The sequence below is a fragment of the Mus musculus genome, chromosome 9, assembly GCF_000001635.26.
Source record: "Mus musculus strain C57BL/6J chromosome 9, GRCm38.p6 C57BL/6J".
NCBI lineage: Eukaryota > Metazoa > Chordata > Mammalia > Rodentia > Muridae > Mus > Mus musculus.
Genome location: NC_000075.6, coordinates 89,721,171 through 89,739,900, shown reverse-complemented (window position 1 = coordinate 89,739,900; position 18,730 = coordinate 89,721,171). Strand labels below are relative to the sequence as shown.

At 40.9% G+C, this 18,730-nt stretch overlaps 1 protein-coding gene across 3 annotated transcripts; it reads left to right on the top strand.

Annotated features, from left to right (window-relative positions):
• The first annotated feature begins 1,165 nt into the window (after positions 1 to 1,165).
• On the top strand, positions 1,166 to 15,968 carry Ankrd34c (ankyrin repeat domain 34C). 3 transcript variants are annotated; one of them, XM_006511243.4, is made up of 2 exons: positions 1,166 to 1,805; positions 9,571 to 15,968. In XM_006511243.4, exon 2 carries the CDS (start codon positions 9,615 to 9,617, stop codon positions 11,217 to 11,219), a length of 1,605 nt encoding a protein of 534 aa, XP_006511306.1. In that variant the 5' UTR covers positions 1,166 to 1,805; positions 9,571 to 9,614; the 3' UTR covers positions 11,220 to 15,968. The 3 variants fall into 3 exon arrangements, with proteins under 3 accessions (XP_006511306.1, XP_006511305.1, NP_997143.1); XM_006511242.4 differs by having other exon boundaries at positions 1,166 to 1,826; NM_207260.2 differs by having other exon boundaries at positions 1,426 to 1,818; positions 9,571 to 11,652.
• The last annotated feature ends 2,762 nt before the right edge of the window (positions 15,969 to 18,730 follow it).

Below are 18,730 nucleotides of genomic sequence, written 5' to 3'. Positions count from 1 at the left end.
TTGCACAAAAAGAACAGACTATGCAAGTAGAGTTTGCAGACCCTAGCCCTAACCCCTAACCCTACAGCAACACTGTCAAGTAGCATGCTAAATCAGGGGATGAAAAAATGGATTTTTCAGGGGTGATGTGGAATAATTGGCTTCTAACCTCTGCATTACTCCTTTGCACAAATATAATAGTTACAAACCATGAAAACATTTAGGGAAAGAAACACTGTTGAGATTCTGGGGTAGAAAGTCTCACTTAGCAAGATGGGAAATGTAGAAGTGACTATACTAACTTTTACTGGGATTAAGGGGACTCCATAAACAGAACTCAAGTCATTAAAAAATTATGGGGACTGAATGGAAACTTCCATGTGTAGTACTATGGCACTGCTGACTAATAAAAGCACAGTAGGAAATAATATCGATCCATTTAAAAGATCAGTAACATTGATAGCTATCTAGTAAGTTTGGTTTTAAAATAAGTAAAAGAGAAGTGATAGACAATTTCAACAGAAAGTATTAGGAAAGCAAAGAGGATTTTTTTGGAACAGTGTCAGAGACATACATACATACATACATACATACATACATACATACATACATAAAAATAGCAAGACAATACTTTGAAACTTTGTGCTGGAACGTTGAACATATAAATGAGATAATTTTCAAGAAATATAGAAATCACTAAAATTATGTCAAGAAGTAGGACATTTTGGGGTAGGGTAAATCAATGCTATGTGTGCATGAAATTTAGAAGAAAATTCAACTTACCTCTAGGAAGCTGACTAGTGGGGAAAGGAGTCTACAGGGCTCAGTGGAAGGAGGCACCCACTTGCTAAAACCGTACTCTGCTTTGAATAATATGCAGTAGCTATGAATTAATTTAGTTAAAAGATAACTAAAAATTGTTTAGTGTTGACTCCATGGGAAGTCATAGAAGTAGGAAGGAGGTGGGTTAAAGGTTGGAGTTGATGCAATCCAGAAGTAGCCATGTGGAGCCACCACACACACACACACACACACACACACACACACACACACACACACACACAATCAGATTCTCTCATTGTGGACTGTCATCCTGAGATCTCAAGTTTATCAAGGAAATCTGAAATAGGCAGAGCCATAGGAAAAGCAAAGCAGACACGAGTTTGAATCCCTACCGGTGACAAGACTTTGGAAAGGTCCGTTCAAATCTCCAGACCCCAAGGAATAGACTCTTCACTTGCGCAAATACACCAGGGGCTCAAAGGCTCCTGCCAAGTTGTTAAGCAAGTCTGATTTCAAGGAGAACTAGGGACAAGGGGGAGGGGCAGCGGCTCCTTTCCCCACAGGGGCAGGTAGGCACCTCCCCCACCCTCACTGCCCCCTCCTTTCAGCTTCCTCGCTCACACCCACCCACACAGCCCTCTCTGTTCCCGGCTGGAGAGCCTTTCTCGGGCGCCAGCGGGCAGCAGTGGAGCCAGCCAGCAGAAGCCAAGCTGCAGGACTGGGCTGCGCAGGAGCTCTGCAGCTAGAAGCTGCAGTCTAGGGAGCATCCTCACATTTCTTTAATACTTCTTTCTCTTATTAAATACTTCTTTCTCCTTGGCCACCACAAGTTGGAAGATCAGGGTGATTCGAATAATTGGCACAGAGGTTTCATTTGTGGCCCTTGAAGAAGTTCTGAGCAAGTCATTCAACGGCATCCACGAAGACAGGGCTAGTTCAGCTTCTGGCTCTGCTTCAGACAGGCAGAGCCCTCCTGGAGCCAACCTGAAGCCGCAGGAGGAGGTGCTGTGGAAGTGATGGCTCTGTCCAAGTCCTGGACCAAGGTAGCATCTCTGGGTAAGCAGGTAAGCCCCCCCCCCACGGGTTAAGTGCACCTCAAAGGCTTTCTGCTGGTCACCTAGGTGAGTCTAGAGTCTCCCCAGAAGTAAGTCTGCGTTTTCTAGCCAGGGCAGGAGGCGGGGCTGGTAGGAGAGAGCCTGTTTTTATCACAGGAAATTGTGGGAGACTGGAATGAAAGGATTTAATGTAAAATATATATATTTGCATTAACGCGTGGGGATGACATGCGTAGGAGCCAGGGACTTTTGTAGGAAATGGTTGCAGATTGGGGCAGGCTGTTGGGCGTCTGGGTTTTTATAGGAACTAAAACTGGAGCAAAGCCTTACGTTTTTTGCATAAACCTGTGGGGAGTGGGCAAAGACAAGGTGTGATTCTGAAAATGTGCACAAAATTGTAAAGTGTATGTGTCTGAGAATTTCTGAGAAATGATGGGAGGAGCATTTACGGCTCTGACTTCAATTGACTCCGCCACCCCACCCCCACCCATAATCAGTCCTCAGGAAGGGACCCAAAGACACTGATAGCAATGGATTCCCATACACCAGGCGCAGCCACACCCCGGGTTTCAGCACTTCGGACAGAGCCCTTTCCCACCTCCACCCCTGCAGCTTTAAGCCAGAGGCGCTGTTTAGTTCCTCCGCAGTTACCTCTGCATGGTGGGCGGTGACTCCCTGGGTTTGGCAAAACGGGGCTCTTGAACCGAAAAGACGAATATTTGTGAAGTTCAGTTTTTAATCGGCTTCTAACTGCTTCCTGTGACTACAGAAGGAAGGGGCGGAGTGCAAAGGTATCTTTCCAAGGTTCCGCGAATGCTGCAGCTAAACGAAGTGGCCTCCTCTGTTTGGGAGGGTGTATCCAAACTTTCCAAAGTACTTATCTTTTATAAGTCGCTTACCGCATGCCAACACCCGGTGCCAAATGCTCTATATAGATTGTATAATTTTATATACCATAATAGTTCCATTTCTATGCTATTTTTATTCCCATTTTTCAGTCGAGAAATGAAGCAAGAGTGACTAAGAGGCTTGTCCAAGTTTATACAAACAGGGACTGTTACAGCAGACTGAATCTTAAACTCCACCCCAGCCTGCACAAGTGGAACCATAAGCCTGAGCTAAGTCCCTTTGTGCAACAGCTCTGAAGTGGGGGTTAGCGTGGACAGAATGAGATCAGACTTGTAGTGCTGTGTCTTTGGACAAAGTTACTGAATATGTTTTAATTAAGGACCAGTGTTTGGGACTGCAGCTCAGTTGGTAGGATGTTTGCCCAGCATGCTGAAAACCCTGTGTAAGACTCTCAGAATCTGTAAAACCAGGCATGGAGCCTGCATGACTGCAATCTAATACTCTGAAGGGGAAGGCAGGAGGACCAGAAGTTCAAAGCTATCCTCCCTTACATGTGATTTTGAGGACATTAAGATATATAAGATCCTGTTTCAAAAATAAATAATGAATAAAAAAATGTTAGCATTAGGATAGTGGTTCCCTGACAGAATCAATCTCTCTCTCTCTCTCTCTCTCTCTCTCTCTCTCTCTCTCTCTCTCTCTCTCTTTCTCTCAGTGTGTGTGTGTGTTCATGTTCATTGGATTTTAATTGTGGTTGGTGGAATTAGTGAGGACAGAACAGGAGGTGTAAATGACAGTCATGCACAATACTATTATACTTGGGTTCAGAGCAGGGCAAGGCCCCATGGATGGGATGTGTGACAAGAGTACTACAGTGTAGTAACCATTTGGGATTTTTAAAGCAGGACTTCTTGCAGGACCTTCACATATTGCCTACCATTTGATCCTTATAACAATACTGTGAAGTAGTCAGGACTTGGAGTTATTCTACTCATTTGGCAGAAGTATCCTGGGTCTGAATTCCAGTGCCTTATGTACCTACCTAGCAACAGAGCTGAAATTCTAGACAGCTCTTTGGCATCTTTGTTTTGTAGCCCTCCTGCCTAGGACTGGTACTTCCTTAGGAGTGTGGATTTTGGTAATTTCAGCACTAAACATATTTAGATAGTATTAACATGTGACTTATAAACTAACTTTGAATCAACCTAATACATTTATATTAGTTATATTCTATTTTGGTTCAAATGATCTCAAAACCATCTTTAAAGAGTCACAAGATACCAGGCTTGTATTCAGTAGTAGTTGAAAAAGTAAAGGGGAAACAAGATGAAACTATATCCAGAAACAAATGACTATAAAATGTTTATTAAAAAGTCCTAGAAGCCTGCTTTGGGTCATTTAGAGCAAAATTTACCTAAGCCATTTCAGTAAGGCATTACTAATTGTAAAGATATTCACAAATAGTCTATAGACATTTTCCTTTTGCATAATCTCTCTCAGATTATTAAAATATCTGCTTATATGACAAATGAGCGATGATAACTGGAAAATTGTTGGACCTGAGACTGAAGAGAGTAGCCATGAAGTAAATGATATTCTGACATCACATCTTTACCAAAGCAATTTATGATGACTCACATGATCATATGCACCTTAAGCTTTCTGGGGAGAAAAGCCTCTGCATTTATTGTCTTATTTGAGACTTCTAACAACTTTGAAGAGGTCAGCAGTAGGAAGGGTGAGAAATGGCAAAGCAATGGCATGGTGGCCTTTTGCTTTTGTGCAAACCCCTGACCTATATGACCCAGATAAGTCACAAATGTATGAATGGCTCTAGTTGTAAGACTATAGAGAATAATAGGGTTTTCTCATGCTGAGTAACGAGTAATTCTCCCCAGCATATTCAAATACAACAATTAAAATATGCCAAGGGCTGAAGAGATGGCTTAGCAGTTAAGAATACATGTTCTTGCAGAGGACCCAGGTTCTATTCTCAATCCTATATGTCACCTCACAGCCATTCCACATATTCTTCTGACCTTCTTAGGTACCTGGCATGCACATGGTATATAGACACACATTCAAGCAAAACATTCACACACAGAAAATCAAGCAAACAAACCTAAGAACATTTAAAATGTCCTGCCAGTCAAACCGTGGCATGATGACTGTGGGCCACATGGCTCTCAGGCCTTTAATTTGTAGACATGGTCTGATATACTCAGACCAAAGACAGAAAGATGTGGTAATGAATGATTCTAGGTTCAAAGAGAAAATGGCTCAAAGCCTATCATTTTTAGTTCCTACTTTTAATCATGAAGATTGAACAAGGGACATAATTCTATAGTTTCAAGGACAACAAAATAACAGAAAGACTTCAAGACAAAGATGGTACACACTCATACTCTGTCATGCCAATCAGACAGTACATGATTTAACTTTTGGATGTTGAGGGTGTTTAGTCTTTGGCATTTATCTTGTAGCCCTGATACCTTGAAAGTCCTGTGAGTCTTCATCATAGTTATGTTAAATAAGTTAAAATCTAAAGGATCATAGAGAGGTGTGTGTAGTGGGCAGGTCAGGAGACAGCATTTGTCTTTGGCCTGGAAATCCTGAAATGGGCTACCTGGATATTCTGGGAACACCAGAAATCTTTCTGTCTCTGTTTCCCCAGCACTGGGTTGCTAAGTGCAGTCCAACCTACCCTTCTTTTTCATAGGAATTCTAGGTCCTAAATTCAGGTCCTCATGTTTGGAAGGCAAGTGCTTTACTGACCCAGCATAGGGTAATGTTTTAAAGATAAAATAACGGTCCATAGGGCAGTCAAGGTGATAGGATTTCAAAATTCAGAGGACATATTAGCTGTTTCCAATGAGAGATGCAAATTTAGAGACCCTAATAAGTGCCCTGTCTTCTCAGGTCTGCTTAGCATTCACTTTGTGGGGACAATAGAAGACACATTTCAACTAAAAAAAATCCCAGGGTTTGGTTGACTCTCCCATAAAATATATTACTGGCCAGTTCCACCTTCCTGATTTTCTCCAGCTTCACTCAGCCTCAGCCTCTGTACTGTGGTATCCCCAATTCTCTTTGCCCCCACAGGCTCCTACAGTGCTTCCAATCCATTCCCACCCGCTCACCAATGATTATGTCACCTTTTCTATTACACCTCTCCACTCTTTGATATTTCCACATACCAGCATCTACTTTCAGGACAACAGTCTAAAGGGTGTTGCTGGTCCCACCAGTTATCTCACCACCAATGCCTGTGCCCCTTTACTCCTGACTATCTACCACAAGGCTCTCTAAGTTTCTGTGCTATGCTACCTTTTCCTTTATAACCCTAGGTGTAGTGTCTTCCATATTTTGGTTCAAGAAACTCCCATTCACCCTTTTCAAGGGCTATCCCAATTGTGTGTTCATTAACAATCCTTTCCTAATCTGAATCTTTAGTACCTCATGGTATTCATCTCTCCCTGCTGTATATTCGCACTCTATTTTTGGAATTACTATATCAAACTACAATTATTTCGCACAGAGGTGAGAACATGGACTTTGAGGTGAGACTGCTGGATTCAAACTCTAACCCTCCAACCTGGTACTTACGTAGTTTTAGAGAAGTGGCTTTATCTCCATGACAACACCCAGTTTGAAATTCAATTTAAGAAAGGGACAATATTACTGTTCATTGCATGCTATTGTTGTAAGGATTAAGTGGCAATGTATAAAAATATTGTCATTACTCAGCACATTGCTTGGTACATGGCAAGCATAACATAAAAGTTATTACTATTATCTTTCTTCTAAATTATAAGTGTCTGCATTCCATAATCTCTTTACCTTCATATCTGACATCAGTATACAGACTAGGTTTGGTGATGAATAAATGAACAGAGACAAAAATCATATTAATTAACTGAAAGTCTTCTACAGTGCCTTTTCTTATACTCCAAAGGCAAAAACAAACAAACAAACAAAAAACCAAAAATAACAACAACAACAAAAAACCTCAGGAGAGAGAATTATTTTTCCAATGGTCCTCTTAGCTTATTGGTTGGTTTACTCAGTTACAATTACCTGAGAGGTATTTGGAGTTACACAGATAAAATAGTCTCACCTACATTCAAGAAGTTAGCAGACATTTCTGGTGGGATAACCTAGTCTTCCTCCTAAAGCAGCCGGGTTCCAAGAGGGAAAACATAGATGTTTCATGGTCTAAAAGGCTTTACTAAAAAGTGACAGTGTTATTTTGCCCATTTTACTGGCCAACTCTTCACACATATACCAGGACAAGAGAATTTAGTCATGGTTTATAGCTTACCACAAGTATCAACCTAGGCATGGGATGACTGGATCAGGATGTAGGCTTTAATTTAGTAAAGTGGTATCTATTTATACTCCAGCAGGTTCTTGATGGGCTCTGACTTCCTGCATCCTTTGGGTTACTATTCTGTGCAACATTGAGTGGTACCTTGTGCTTTGATTTGATTTTCTTACAGTAGTAATGAGGCTGAGTACCTTTGATGATCACGTAAAGCTCATGGGTCATTTGTGTATCTTTTTTTGGAGGAAGTGATTTGGAGGAGTTCTTTATATAGTGTAGATATGAGTCATAGTAATTTTACTCAACTTTTCCTCTTGGACCTTGATTGATTTTTCTCTTGATTACAAAGGAAGTAGCATTTGGGCTGATGTTTGGAGGATGATGAATAATTAAAGAAGAGCAGGGAGTCCTTGTAGTTAGAAACAAGAGCAGTGCCAGGAGGGGGGATAGTGGGCATATTTAAGAAACAGTTACATTTTAAGGTAGGCAGAACGTGAGAAGAGCTGGCATTGTAGGGGATGATTCTGGAAGGTGAGCTGGGATCAGAGGAAAATGGGCTTCTGTGATGAAATGAGAAGAGTTTTCATTGGTTAATGCTTGGAAATTCTGCTTTTGGACTCCAGAGCATGGAAACTGAGAAGTTTATTGAATATTGAACAATTCAAGATTTTAACATAGACGTCTTAGGTAGCTCACCATTAAGGAGATCTTTATAATAGCAGGAGAGTAAGAGAGAAACACACACACACACACACACACACACACACAAGATTGGGGGAGGAAGGGGATAAAGATCAATAGGCTATTAAAGGAAAGGAGGATGAGATGAGGAAGGACATGGAAATATAGGAATGTCGATATATCAACCTCTCATAGAAACATATGCGCAATGGCAGGAGGTTAGACTCAGCATCTTCTGTAGAATGCATCTGAAGCAGTGGGCATGCACCGAAGCAGGGAGATATAGACATGGCTGTTGATGCTGTTACTTTTAAGGAGACTGCTTTCAGGAGATAGGATGGATGAATGGAGTCTCTTCCTCTTAATGTGGTGGTGATGGTGATGATGGTGTGTGTGTTCACATGTGTACATGAGTGTGAAGAGGCCATAGGTCAATCTTGGATATTATTTCTAAGAAGACATCTACTTATTTTTTGAGACAAGGTCTCTCACTAAGAGCTGAGGTTCACCAATTAGGCTAGGATGGCTGGCTACCAAGCCTTGGAGATCCTTCTGTTGTCATCTCCCCATTTCTAGGGTTACACGTGTGCTTTACTATGTCCATCTTTTTAAATGGGTTATGGTGATTGAATTCAGGTCCTCCTCCTTGTATGACTGAGACTTGTATGACTTGTGGATTAATGTTTATTTTAAATGTCCATCTTGTTTCAACTTCAGCCAAGAAAGCTTTGTCTTCTAATTCCATAAACAAACAGAAGCTCAGAAGCCATGGCTTTGAGTGGTCATGGAAGAGAAAGACTGCTGTGGGTCAGATAAGGAGGAAGCTACAGATCACTAGTTCAGTAGGAACTGGATACCCAGAATGCCCACATGGAAAGCTCATTGTTGCAGACATCAGTCAATGGAATTGGTACTCACAGGCTGGCCAGGACATAGATGCTGGCATGCCCATCCATCCCTATTTGTAAATGAGAATTCTGACATCTGCTGGGAAAGTAGGGACTAGAGCCTGGAAAAGGATAGTTATAGTGATTTTATTTTATATATTTGTTGTAGCTTTCTTTTGATGATCATAGTGATATATATTTATTTTAGGAACAAAAAGAAAAAAATTGAATCCCTCCCGAGGCTTATTATTACCTAGACTACAGTCAACATGTTGGTGTATTTTCTAATAGCTTTTTGGATGAACATCAATAACAATGCCTTTAACAATTATTTGTGAAGTAGCCTACTCATTATGTGAATCACTGCTAAATGCCAAGGATCCAACAGTGAAAAATAAAACAGATATGAATGTTTATTTCCTAAGGGAACTTAAATTTCTATATTTGTATTAATGGAGTAGTCAATATAACCATATCTTGCATTCTAAAAATAGTTACTGTTTGCTTCACATTTTGGTCAGTTGGTTGTATGTTTGTGGGTGTTTTACCTATGTTTTAGACTTACTCATTTTATTTTATGTGTGTGAGTGTTTTTGCCTTTATATATCCATATCAGATGTATACCTGGTTCCCATAGAAGTCACAAGGTATTGGGCTCCCTGGAACAACTGGACTTATGGATTACTGTGAGCTACCAAGTAGGTTCTGGGATTCAAACCAGGGACCTCTGAACAAGTAACATGTGCTCTTAACTGTTGAGCTAGTGCTCTAGCCCTGGCCAAGTGTTTTATATACAACATCTGAAGAAATCTTCAGAATAACCCTAGGAATAAGTAACTACTATTTTCATCCCCATTATAGATGAGGGAACTCTCTCATAGGCATTAGATAACCTAGTTCAGGCAATATAGCTTAGAATCAAGCCAGGATATGATCATACCTAGACTTTGAAATAATCATTCTGCATAGAATAGCAGTAAATTAATGCTTTCCCTTTTTCTTCTCTTGCTAGGTCTGATTACTCCTGTGGCTCAGAGACCCTAAGTTAGAGACACCATGATGGATGATGACACTGAGTTGAGGACTGATGGAAACTCTCTCTTAAAAGCTGTGTGGCTAGGGAGGCTTCGGTTGACCAGACTCCTCTTAGAAGGGGGAGCTTACATCAATGAAAGCAATGACAAAGGAGAAACAGCTCTCATGGTGGCATGCATTACCAAACACGTGGACCAGCAAAGCATTAGCAAGTCTAAGATGGTGAAATATCTGTTGGACAACAGGGCAGACCCCAATATCCAGGATAAGTCTGGTAAGACTGCGCTCATCCATGCTTGCATCAGAAGGGCTGGGGGAGAAGTGGTGTCCTTACTGCTGGAAAATGGAGCAGACCCCAGTCTTGAGGATCGAACTGGGGCCTCAGCTCTGGTTTATGCAATAAATGCAGATGACAAGGATGCACTGAAACATCTCCTTGATGCCTGCAAAGCCAAAGGTAAGGAAGTGATTATTATAACAACAGACAAATCATCTTCAGGCACCAAAACCACCAAGCAGTATCTCAATGTCCCTCCATCACCCAAAGTGGAAGATAGACAGTCACCACCACTGTGTACAACTCCTTCTGATGTTGAACTGAAGACTTCTGGCCTGGCTTCTCCACCCAGTGAAAAGGATGATGACTTCTTCATCCTGCAGACAGGACACCAAAGTGGCTGTAGCACTTCTAAGGTCCTTAATGAGCCTGGATCACCCACCAGGAAAGTGTCTAGCCTCAAAAGGGCCCGTTTGCCCCAATTGAAACGACTCCAGTCTGAACCCTGGGGCTTGATTGCTCCTTCTGTGCTGGCTGCTGCCACACGCCAGGATGAGACCCATGGCACAAGCACAGACAATGAGGTCATCAGGAGCATCAATGATGTGACCTTCCCTAAAAGGGGGCCCCTCTCCAGAACCAACAGCATTGACAGTAAAGACCCTACCCTCTTCCCCACAGTCCAGGAACAAGTTCTGAAGGTTTCAGCTTCAACACCAGCTTCGTGGAAAGCAGCTTATGAGAAAGGCCAGGCTCCCCATCCACGCCTGGCCAGGAGAGGAACGCTTCCTCTTGACCAAGAAAAGAGTGGGATGTGTCCACCAGGACCCTCAACTCTGAAAGATCCAGCATCTCTCAAGCTGTTGGAAAATGACCTATATGACTTAGACATACAGCCAGTGGGTGACCCACCCAACTCTATGTCCCTTGAGTCAGGCAAAGGACCTTTAGATAGAAAGAAGCTCAACAGCTCCCACTTGTCTCTTTTCCATGGCTCCCGGGAGTCCCTGGAAGTTGTACCAAGCACATCTCCCACCTCAGTTCGCCGCAGGCCACCTCATCTCCTAGAAAGAAGAGGTTCTGGAACTCTCTTACTCGACCGCATTGCTCACACGAGGCCTGGCTTTCTGCCCCCTTTAAATGTGAATTTAAATCCACCTATCCCAGATATTAGAGCCAGCAGCAAACCAGCTTCCCCACTTGCTAGTGGCTTAAAATCTATGGCTCCTGTTGCTCCAAATTCACCAAAGAGAGTTGACTTGAGAAGTAAAAAGAAACTCCTTCGAAGACATTCTATGCAGATTGAGCAGATGAAGCAGCTGTCTGACTTTGAAGAAATCATGGCTTAGAACCCTTTAAAAACAGTCCCCTAACTCTTAATCTTTAGAATAGGGAAAGAACCTAATCTAGAGCAACACATCCCATAGCCCCCCTTCACCCCAATCATGATGTATGGCAACATCAGAAAACATGGTGACATGGTGTAAGTTCACTTCTGAGTCAACCCCACGGGTTATTTGAGAGTGTCAGTTCTGAGATGATTCCTGGGTGTTGCTGCTGATGCTGCTGTTGTTGTGCATACTAAAAAGAGCTCATGTTAACTGGCTTTTGGAGATGAAGTTACAGAAACAAAATATATCCCTCAAAGGAAATATACCTTCGTAGTTGGAAAGTAACCATGCAATTTTAATGGTTAGTATTTTCTGCCACAAAAGCAGAGAACAGAGATTTAAAATATGAGGTTGTATTTGGAATATGTCATTTGTAGTGTATAAAGTGTCTAAAAAGAAAATGAAGTTTTCGTGTTTTTTGGAATGTGGAAAAACTCAAAGCACCACAATCTACTATATCTGAACACCTGGGTTCTATATGATGAAGGAGAAACAAAGTGTTTTCTTGTAGAAGAAGTTTTAGCACGTCCCACCTCTTGCGGTGCTGTGAGCATTGCGAAGAAGAAATAGGGACCATTCAGATTCCTTACTGATATTTCTTATTCACATACTAATCTGGATGTGCCATAAATCCACAAAAAAACACTTTTATGTGACCCTCCTCTGGTATGCCACAGTAGTTGGTAACTCAGAGATGAACTATCCTTGAGAAATAAAGCCAGAACATCACAAAGACTCCACGATAAAACTATAGAGCATCCCCTTAGAAAAGACACCCATAATTAATTAAGTCGGACTCAAACATGATATTATTGGCTGAACTGACCTTTACAAATGTCTCCTGATTACATCAAAAACAGTTTGGGGAGATTTATGGAAATCATAATGATAAATCATAATGATAAATCATAATGATAAATCATAATGATAAATGACCATGAGATGTCTACAGATTAAGCAGTATAGTGGGTGATTCTCCAGCTGTATGTAGCAGGAACCAGTTCTTTTTTTGAAGCCTAAACATTTAATTAGTGTGTGTGTGTGTGTGTGTGTGTTTAAACCTCATTCCTCTTCAATGATCTGAGTAATTTTAGGACAAGCTGGTTTCCTCTTTACCTGCATCATCTAGATGATGGAGGACTTATATAAAGCACTTCTACAGTTCTTTCAAGGCATGAGCAAACCCCACCAAAGAGGAGGTACATGGTGTAATGTAGATACACTATAAGTGAGAGGATTCCTAGTCTTCCCCCATTTATTTTTCCTCCCATACTGTGAGGTGCATTTGTTTGGTGGTTAAGAAGCTGAGGTATCTCCATAGACAGCATCATGTAGAGGAAGTAATGATGAGGGCTTACATCCCAGCCTTTTCATTTTCTAGTATTTGATTTTAGGGAAGTAGCAATACTACCTCAAGTTTCTGTTACATCTGCTGTGAAAGGGGATTCACAATGACTATGAAGTTGTGCTAAGGATTAATAATGAAGTATTTAGAAGTGTCAGATTATGTGCCTGGCATGGGTATAAATCATTAGATAATAGTTAGCTACTCTTTAAGTTATTTCTTGAGATCCTAGAAATCTCAAAAATCTCAAGCAGAAATGGCACCCTATTCAAAACAGAGGCAACCTTAGATAAAAGATGCCAGTGTCTCTATAAGGCCCTTAATGATTCTATAATATCAGTTCCCCAAAACTCATTTGTCACATAAAACAATTGCCACAAAAGCTACATATCTTGTGTATCTCTATAAGATCATGTGATGAAAATTTATCTACATATTTCAAAACATTTGTTAATAATATTTATAAATAAAATGAAATGCTTATTTTTTAAATGAATTCCTTTAATACAAGTACTTACTAGATCTCAGAGCTTTTGGCTCACAGGACTAGTAACTGTTATGGGGGTGTATGCCCTAGACATTGTGAAATGAATAACAATATCTCTAGCACTACTCAGTAGATGACAGTCTGACCCCTCCCCCAAATTATGATAACCAGAAAGACCCTAGACATGTCCAGGTGTCTCCCAGCAGCAACACTGCCCTGGTTGCTCACCAATGTTTTTAAGAAATATAGTATATAATAGAAATAGACCATGAACCACAAAGCAAATTGGAGGTGTGGCCTTCCGAACCCCTAGCAAATGCACACCCACGGGGGTATTAAAGGTTTGCAGTTTGCAGGAAAGAAGCATATTAGAAGCAAAGTTTACTAAGTAGTGAAGGTCAGGGGCTGTATGAACTCGGTTTAGTGTAAAAACCCTTTAAGGTTTTCAGAACTGTTCAGTAGTTCTCAATAAGTAGTCGTGGTCACAGGCAAATATCAACTCTGAATGCATTAAAGAGAGAATCCTAGAAATCCTAGACTGGTTTCATCATAACACACACACACACACACACACACACACACACACACACACACACACCACTGCACATTTCAAGTACATTTTAATCTGTGATTAATGCTAATTGGAATTAACCTCTGCTAGTTGTTTCTAGCTGTGAGGATATGAAGACACTACATTAGAAAATTTCCTAAGCCTTTAGCTAAGATTGGAAAGCCTAATTTGTCCTAAGTAGTAACTATGGTACATACATTTACATTAGTTAACTTAGGTAAAATACCAGATGAGAAATTGCTCATTCAGAGTAGTCAGTTCATTGCACAAAAACATAAGATCAGATATTTTCATGCTGGTGTCAGCCAGCTGTGACCTTTCCATCAGCCTTTCTCTAGATAGTCATCAGGGCAGCAGCTCATTACTTTCTGGTGATGTATTAGTCAAACTAGACTGTCCTAAGCTAGCATGATGGCCAGATTACTGCATCACTGCTCATGCCTAAGTAATAAACTTCACAGAAACACTTTTTAAAAATGTTTTAAATCCATACACGCTTTCTAGTCAGGTTAGCATTTCCCATTGGAATCTAGTCACATCAGCTTCAAACTACGGTTTTAATAATCTAGCCACTTAAGTGTCTTGATTGTTCCTAAATATAATTTAGAAAGTGAGCCTTCAGCTTAATGTCTAGCACTTTGGTTTAATTTCTAGACATTCCAAAGCCTTTTTTGTGTTTTATTTTGTTATTTTTTGTTTGTTTTTTAAGACAAACTACTATTGATTCTCTTAGAACTTTGTCAGTGGATGGTACCTTGCCTTTGCAGGTTGTATGTGACCTTAGATGGCATCTTACACATGCAGATTATATGTGAACTTTCTGTTTTCTGTATCTTGGTGTTTTTGAGGTAGCCTCTGCTGCCTGACGTGGTTCTCTTCAGTGCTCTGTCCTACTCTCAAGCAGAGGATTGTGCAAACCTATCCAAGTCTGTGCAATGAAACCATCTAGATGTTTCTAAGATGTCAATAAAAGATGTATTACAATCCTTCAATACAAATGACTTTTCACTTTCTTTTTCCTCAGGGACATTTCAAGGGTAAGTATTGTCTCTGTACATTTTATTTCTTATATTTTAAAGACAGAATCTCACTATGCTTGAGCTGGTATATGGTCTTTAAGATGATATTGCCTGGATCTTCCAGCAACATCAGCTTCAGTAGATCCTGAATATTTTACAATCACACAATTTGAAAAACAAACATTAGGTTTTGTGAACATTGTGGTTGGTTTCTCTCATGTGAGAGAAGAATTTAATCAATGAGAATGTGTGTTGCTACTTTTGAAGATAAAGGCTTGTCCCTGTTTCTTAGAACTCTCAGGATTGCTTGCATCCCCTCAGGGATGGTAGCACAGACTTATAGTCACTGCATATTCCTCTTCGCGTTCTGTAAGCATTTTTCTGTTTGCTCTCATTCAAGATTAGGCAGAAGTGTAAAATGAACTATATGTAATATTTCCCTTGTCCTGTAAATACTAGTGCTTGGGGACTCCCTGGACACTGCCAGACTTTGCCATGATTATCATCCATGATACAAAAATAAAGTTAGTCAATAAATGGAGGGTGGCTAGAGGAAGCTCTGTATGTTACACCATTTCTATAATGACATATGATGGTAATTTATCTAAATCCTCAAAAGAGTTGTCAGTGATATTATAAACAAAACAAAATGCTTATTAAAATTTTATTCCTTTAAAGCAAGTGATCACTGGATCACAGACTAGTTTTAACCTGTTTTTTTCTCCAGTTCTGCACTGGGGAAAGGCAACCTAATATTGCTTACAAATCCTTTGAGAAGAGAGATTGTGAGTGACAGGCCTGAAGGAAGAGAAAATCCTGGGGGATATAGAGGAAGCAATAAGGATCAAAGCTAAACTGGCTCCAGGGAGGCAGGGTGCATTCCCGAGACTGATAAAAAGCTTGGAAGCTTGAGACCCAAATAGAAGTTTGGATCCAATGACTGCAAACTGCTCCTTTTCAGAGAGAAATGACTGCACAGCCAAGCCTGGTGGGAAGACATCCCTGACAGCTAATCTTAATTGTCAACTTGATGAGATTATGAAACACCCAAGAGATTAGTAAGGCTCATCTTTAGGTATGTCTGGGAGGACTTTTTCTGGGAGCATCAAACAGAGACAAGCTTCTCTGAATGTGGGTGGTACCATTCCCATAGGCTTTGGCCAAGGAGAGTAGATGGGATGAAAGGTGATGCCCTGATATGACTGTTGTGCTTCACTGTCCCCTCCCCAGTGATGGACTTCAACCTCAAAAAAATATGATTCAAAATAAATCCTTCTTCCTTTAACTTGTTTCCTCAGATATTTGGTCATCGTGACCTAGACAATCCCTCCAAAGAGATTTTCATCTCAGATGACTCTAAGCTGGGTTAAGTTGACAATTAAAGCTGATTAAGATAGCATAGAAGTATGGGATCTTTATTGCTTAAATTGCCAGGTAAAGATGTTTACAAAGTAAAGAATGGACCTGAGGAAATAGAAGTAAGTAAATACTGCAGCAGAGTCTGTCTGAGAGCTTTCACGGAGCTCCTCAGCAGAAAGTGAGAATGTGATTATGTCAGCATGTGTGTGTGTGTGTGTGTGTGTGTGTGTGTGTGTGTGTGTGTGTGACACTCGCATGTGTCAGGGTGGAGCATGAAAATTATCTGAGAATAGCAGTTTAAAGGGGGAAAGATTAATTCCAGCTGATGCTTTCAATGTATGGCTGTCTGGTTCTATTGCTTTTAGATTGTGATAAGACACAACAGCCTGGTGGGGAGCATGTGGTGGAGTACCGCTGCTCACCTTGGAAGACACAACAGAATGGTGGGGACACATAGTAGAGCACAGATATTCACCTTGGGCCAGTCAGGAAGCAAAGAGGAATGGGGGGGGGGGAACCATGCACAACACATTCCCTTCAAAGGCATGTCACCCAACAACCTACTTCCTCTAGATAGTCCTCACCTCGAAAACTTTCCACCACTTCTAAACAGCCTCAGCAGCTGAGGATCAAGCTTCCATCACATGAAGCTCCTCAGGGGTGCACTTTATATCTGATCCACAACAGGAATCCTACGGCCCAATCCCAGAAGATTGGCTGTGAAAGCCATTTTGAAATCGTAGAGATAAGTTCTAGTGGCAGCCACTTGGAGAAAAGAGTAGTAAGTGTGGGTAAGGCTTGAAGGAAAGTGGGAGGAAAGAGAAATGTGTGGAAATGTCAGAGAGATCAAGGTAATGTACAGATAGACCAATCCAGATGATCATCTCAGTGAAAGAAGCCCTGACCTCCTTCCAGAGTCTTCTGCCTCCTCTTGGTTGATGTGCTCAGAATCAGAGACACTTCTGTTCCAGGGAAGAAGGTAATGGTCTCATATGGGTACAGGACCTAAATGAACTCTTTAAAGTATTCCACTGCAACTTCATAGTCTTTAACCCTGTGTTCACTGCATTGCTAGCCAGTTGGTTGCCCATCGGATTTGACTCCTCCTTTCCCCTCTTTCCTGTAAGATCCTAAGTTTGTTCCTGCAGCCAGCCTATTTCCTAAGAGCTACTTTGACTGAGAGAAGCTGAACCCATCTTCTAAGAGGAAAGTTCTGATTGGGATGAATTCCTTGTGCTCACTACAGGATCCAGCATAAAACAAAGGTCACATGGCTTTTCCTTTGTAAGTCCTGAGCTGAATGAATACATGGCTTAAGCCAGACCAACTTCCCTGAAGAAGAGGATTTTTGTTCCATGCATGAGGGAAAGGATTTTTTTTTATTCCTTTACCAGTCATAATTAATAAATTTTATTTTCTTAAATGGATTTTTTGGTTGGTTTGATAACTTCCATTTCACCATATGGAAACAGAGTCAAAGAGTGAAGCCAACAACACAGAAGAGGGCAGAGCAAAGAGAAAGGGAAGGGAGAGGAGAGGAGCAGAAAGAGGAGGTAAGAGGAGAAAAAGGAGGAGGGTGAATAGAAAAGAAAAGAAATGGGTCCAGAGTCCTGATAATTCTATGCCTGGAGTCCATATCTTTTCCAAGATTTATGCTATGTGAGAGAATATATTCTTGAATCATATGATACAGAGCTACTACACATATAATATAGAATTCAAATATAGATAGAGTTCATGCATATTCTCTTTTATCCAATTACATTTCATGGGTGTATTTGTCTTTAAACACCCATATCACAGCACACTATTTCAATTATTCTAGGGTTTTTGATTCACTGTCACAAATCATGGTAACAGTCCATTCTTTCTGTTGGACAAATTGTTCCTTACACACAGCTCATTAAGTGTTAAATTGTCACAGATTACGGATAAGAGTCTATGAGAACATCAGTTATGCTTGTTCTAATGAACATCTTTAAAGATTAAGTCTTGCAATTGAGAAACACGGATTGCTACTCTAGAACTTCAAACCTTCACTGTCTCTATCCTGTAGTGAACTAGCTCACTTTCTTCATAGAGATCTTAACACATCTTTTTTATCCCATTACTGGTTATTTAATACTTCTTTTTCGATTATGATCATGACACTGTTTCTTATAACAGCAGCTACTGTTGGCCTGTAGAAAAATTTAGACTTTCTTTTTTTTTTTAAATTAGGACATTTAAAAGTGTGGATTTTCCATAGGAAGAACAACAATATCAACCAACCAGACCCCCACCCCCACCCTGGAGCTCCCAGGGACTAAACCACCAACCAAAGAGTACACATGGAGGAACCCATGGCTCTAGCTGCATATATATCAGAGGATGGTCTTGTCAGACCCTTGGTCCTGAGAAGACTTGATGCCCCAGCATAGGGGAATGCCAGGGTAGGGAGGCAGGAATGGATGAGTGGGTCGCTGAGGGGTCACCCTCATAGAAGCAGGAGGAGGGAGAATGAGATAGGAGGGTTCTGGAAGGGAAACCTGGAAAGAGGATAACATTTGAAATGTAAATAAATAAAATATCCAATTAAAAATGTGGGTTTTCCTGAGATTCCACCTCACGCCAGTCAGAATGGCTAAGATCAAAAAATTCAGGTGACAGCAGATGCTGGCGAGGATGTGGAGAAAGAGAAACACTCCT

Excerpts from the sequence above, each read along its gene's own strand:
- Ankrd34c (XM_006511243.4), top strand. The coding sequence starts at position 9,615 with ATGATGGATGATGACACTGAGTTGAGGACTGATGGAAACTCTCTCTTA.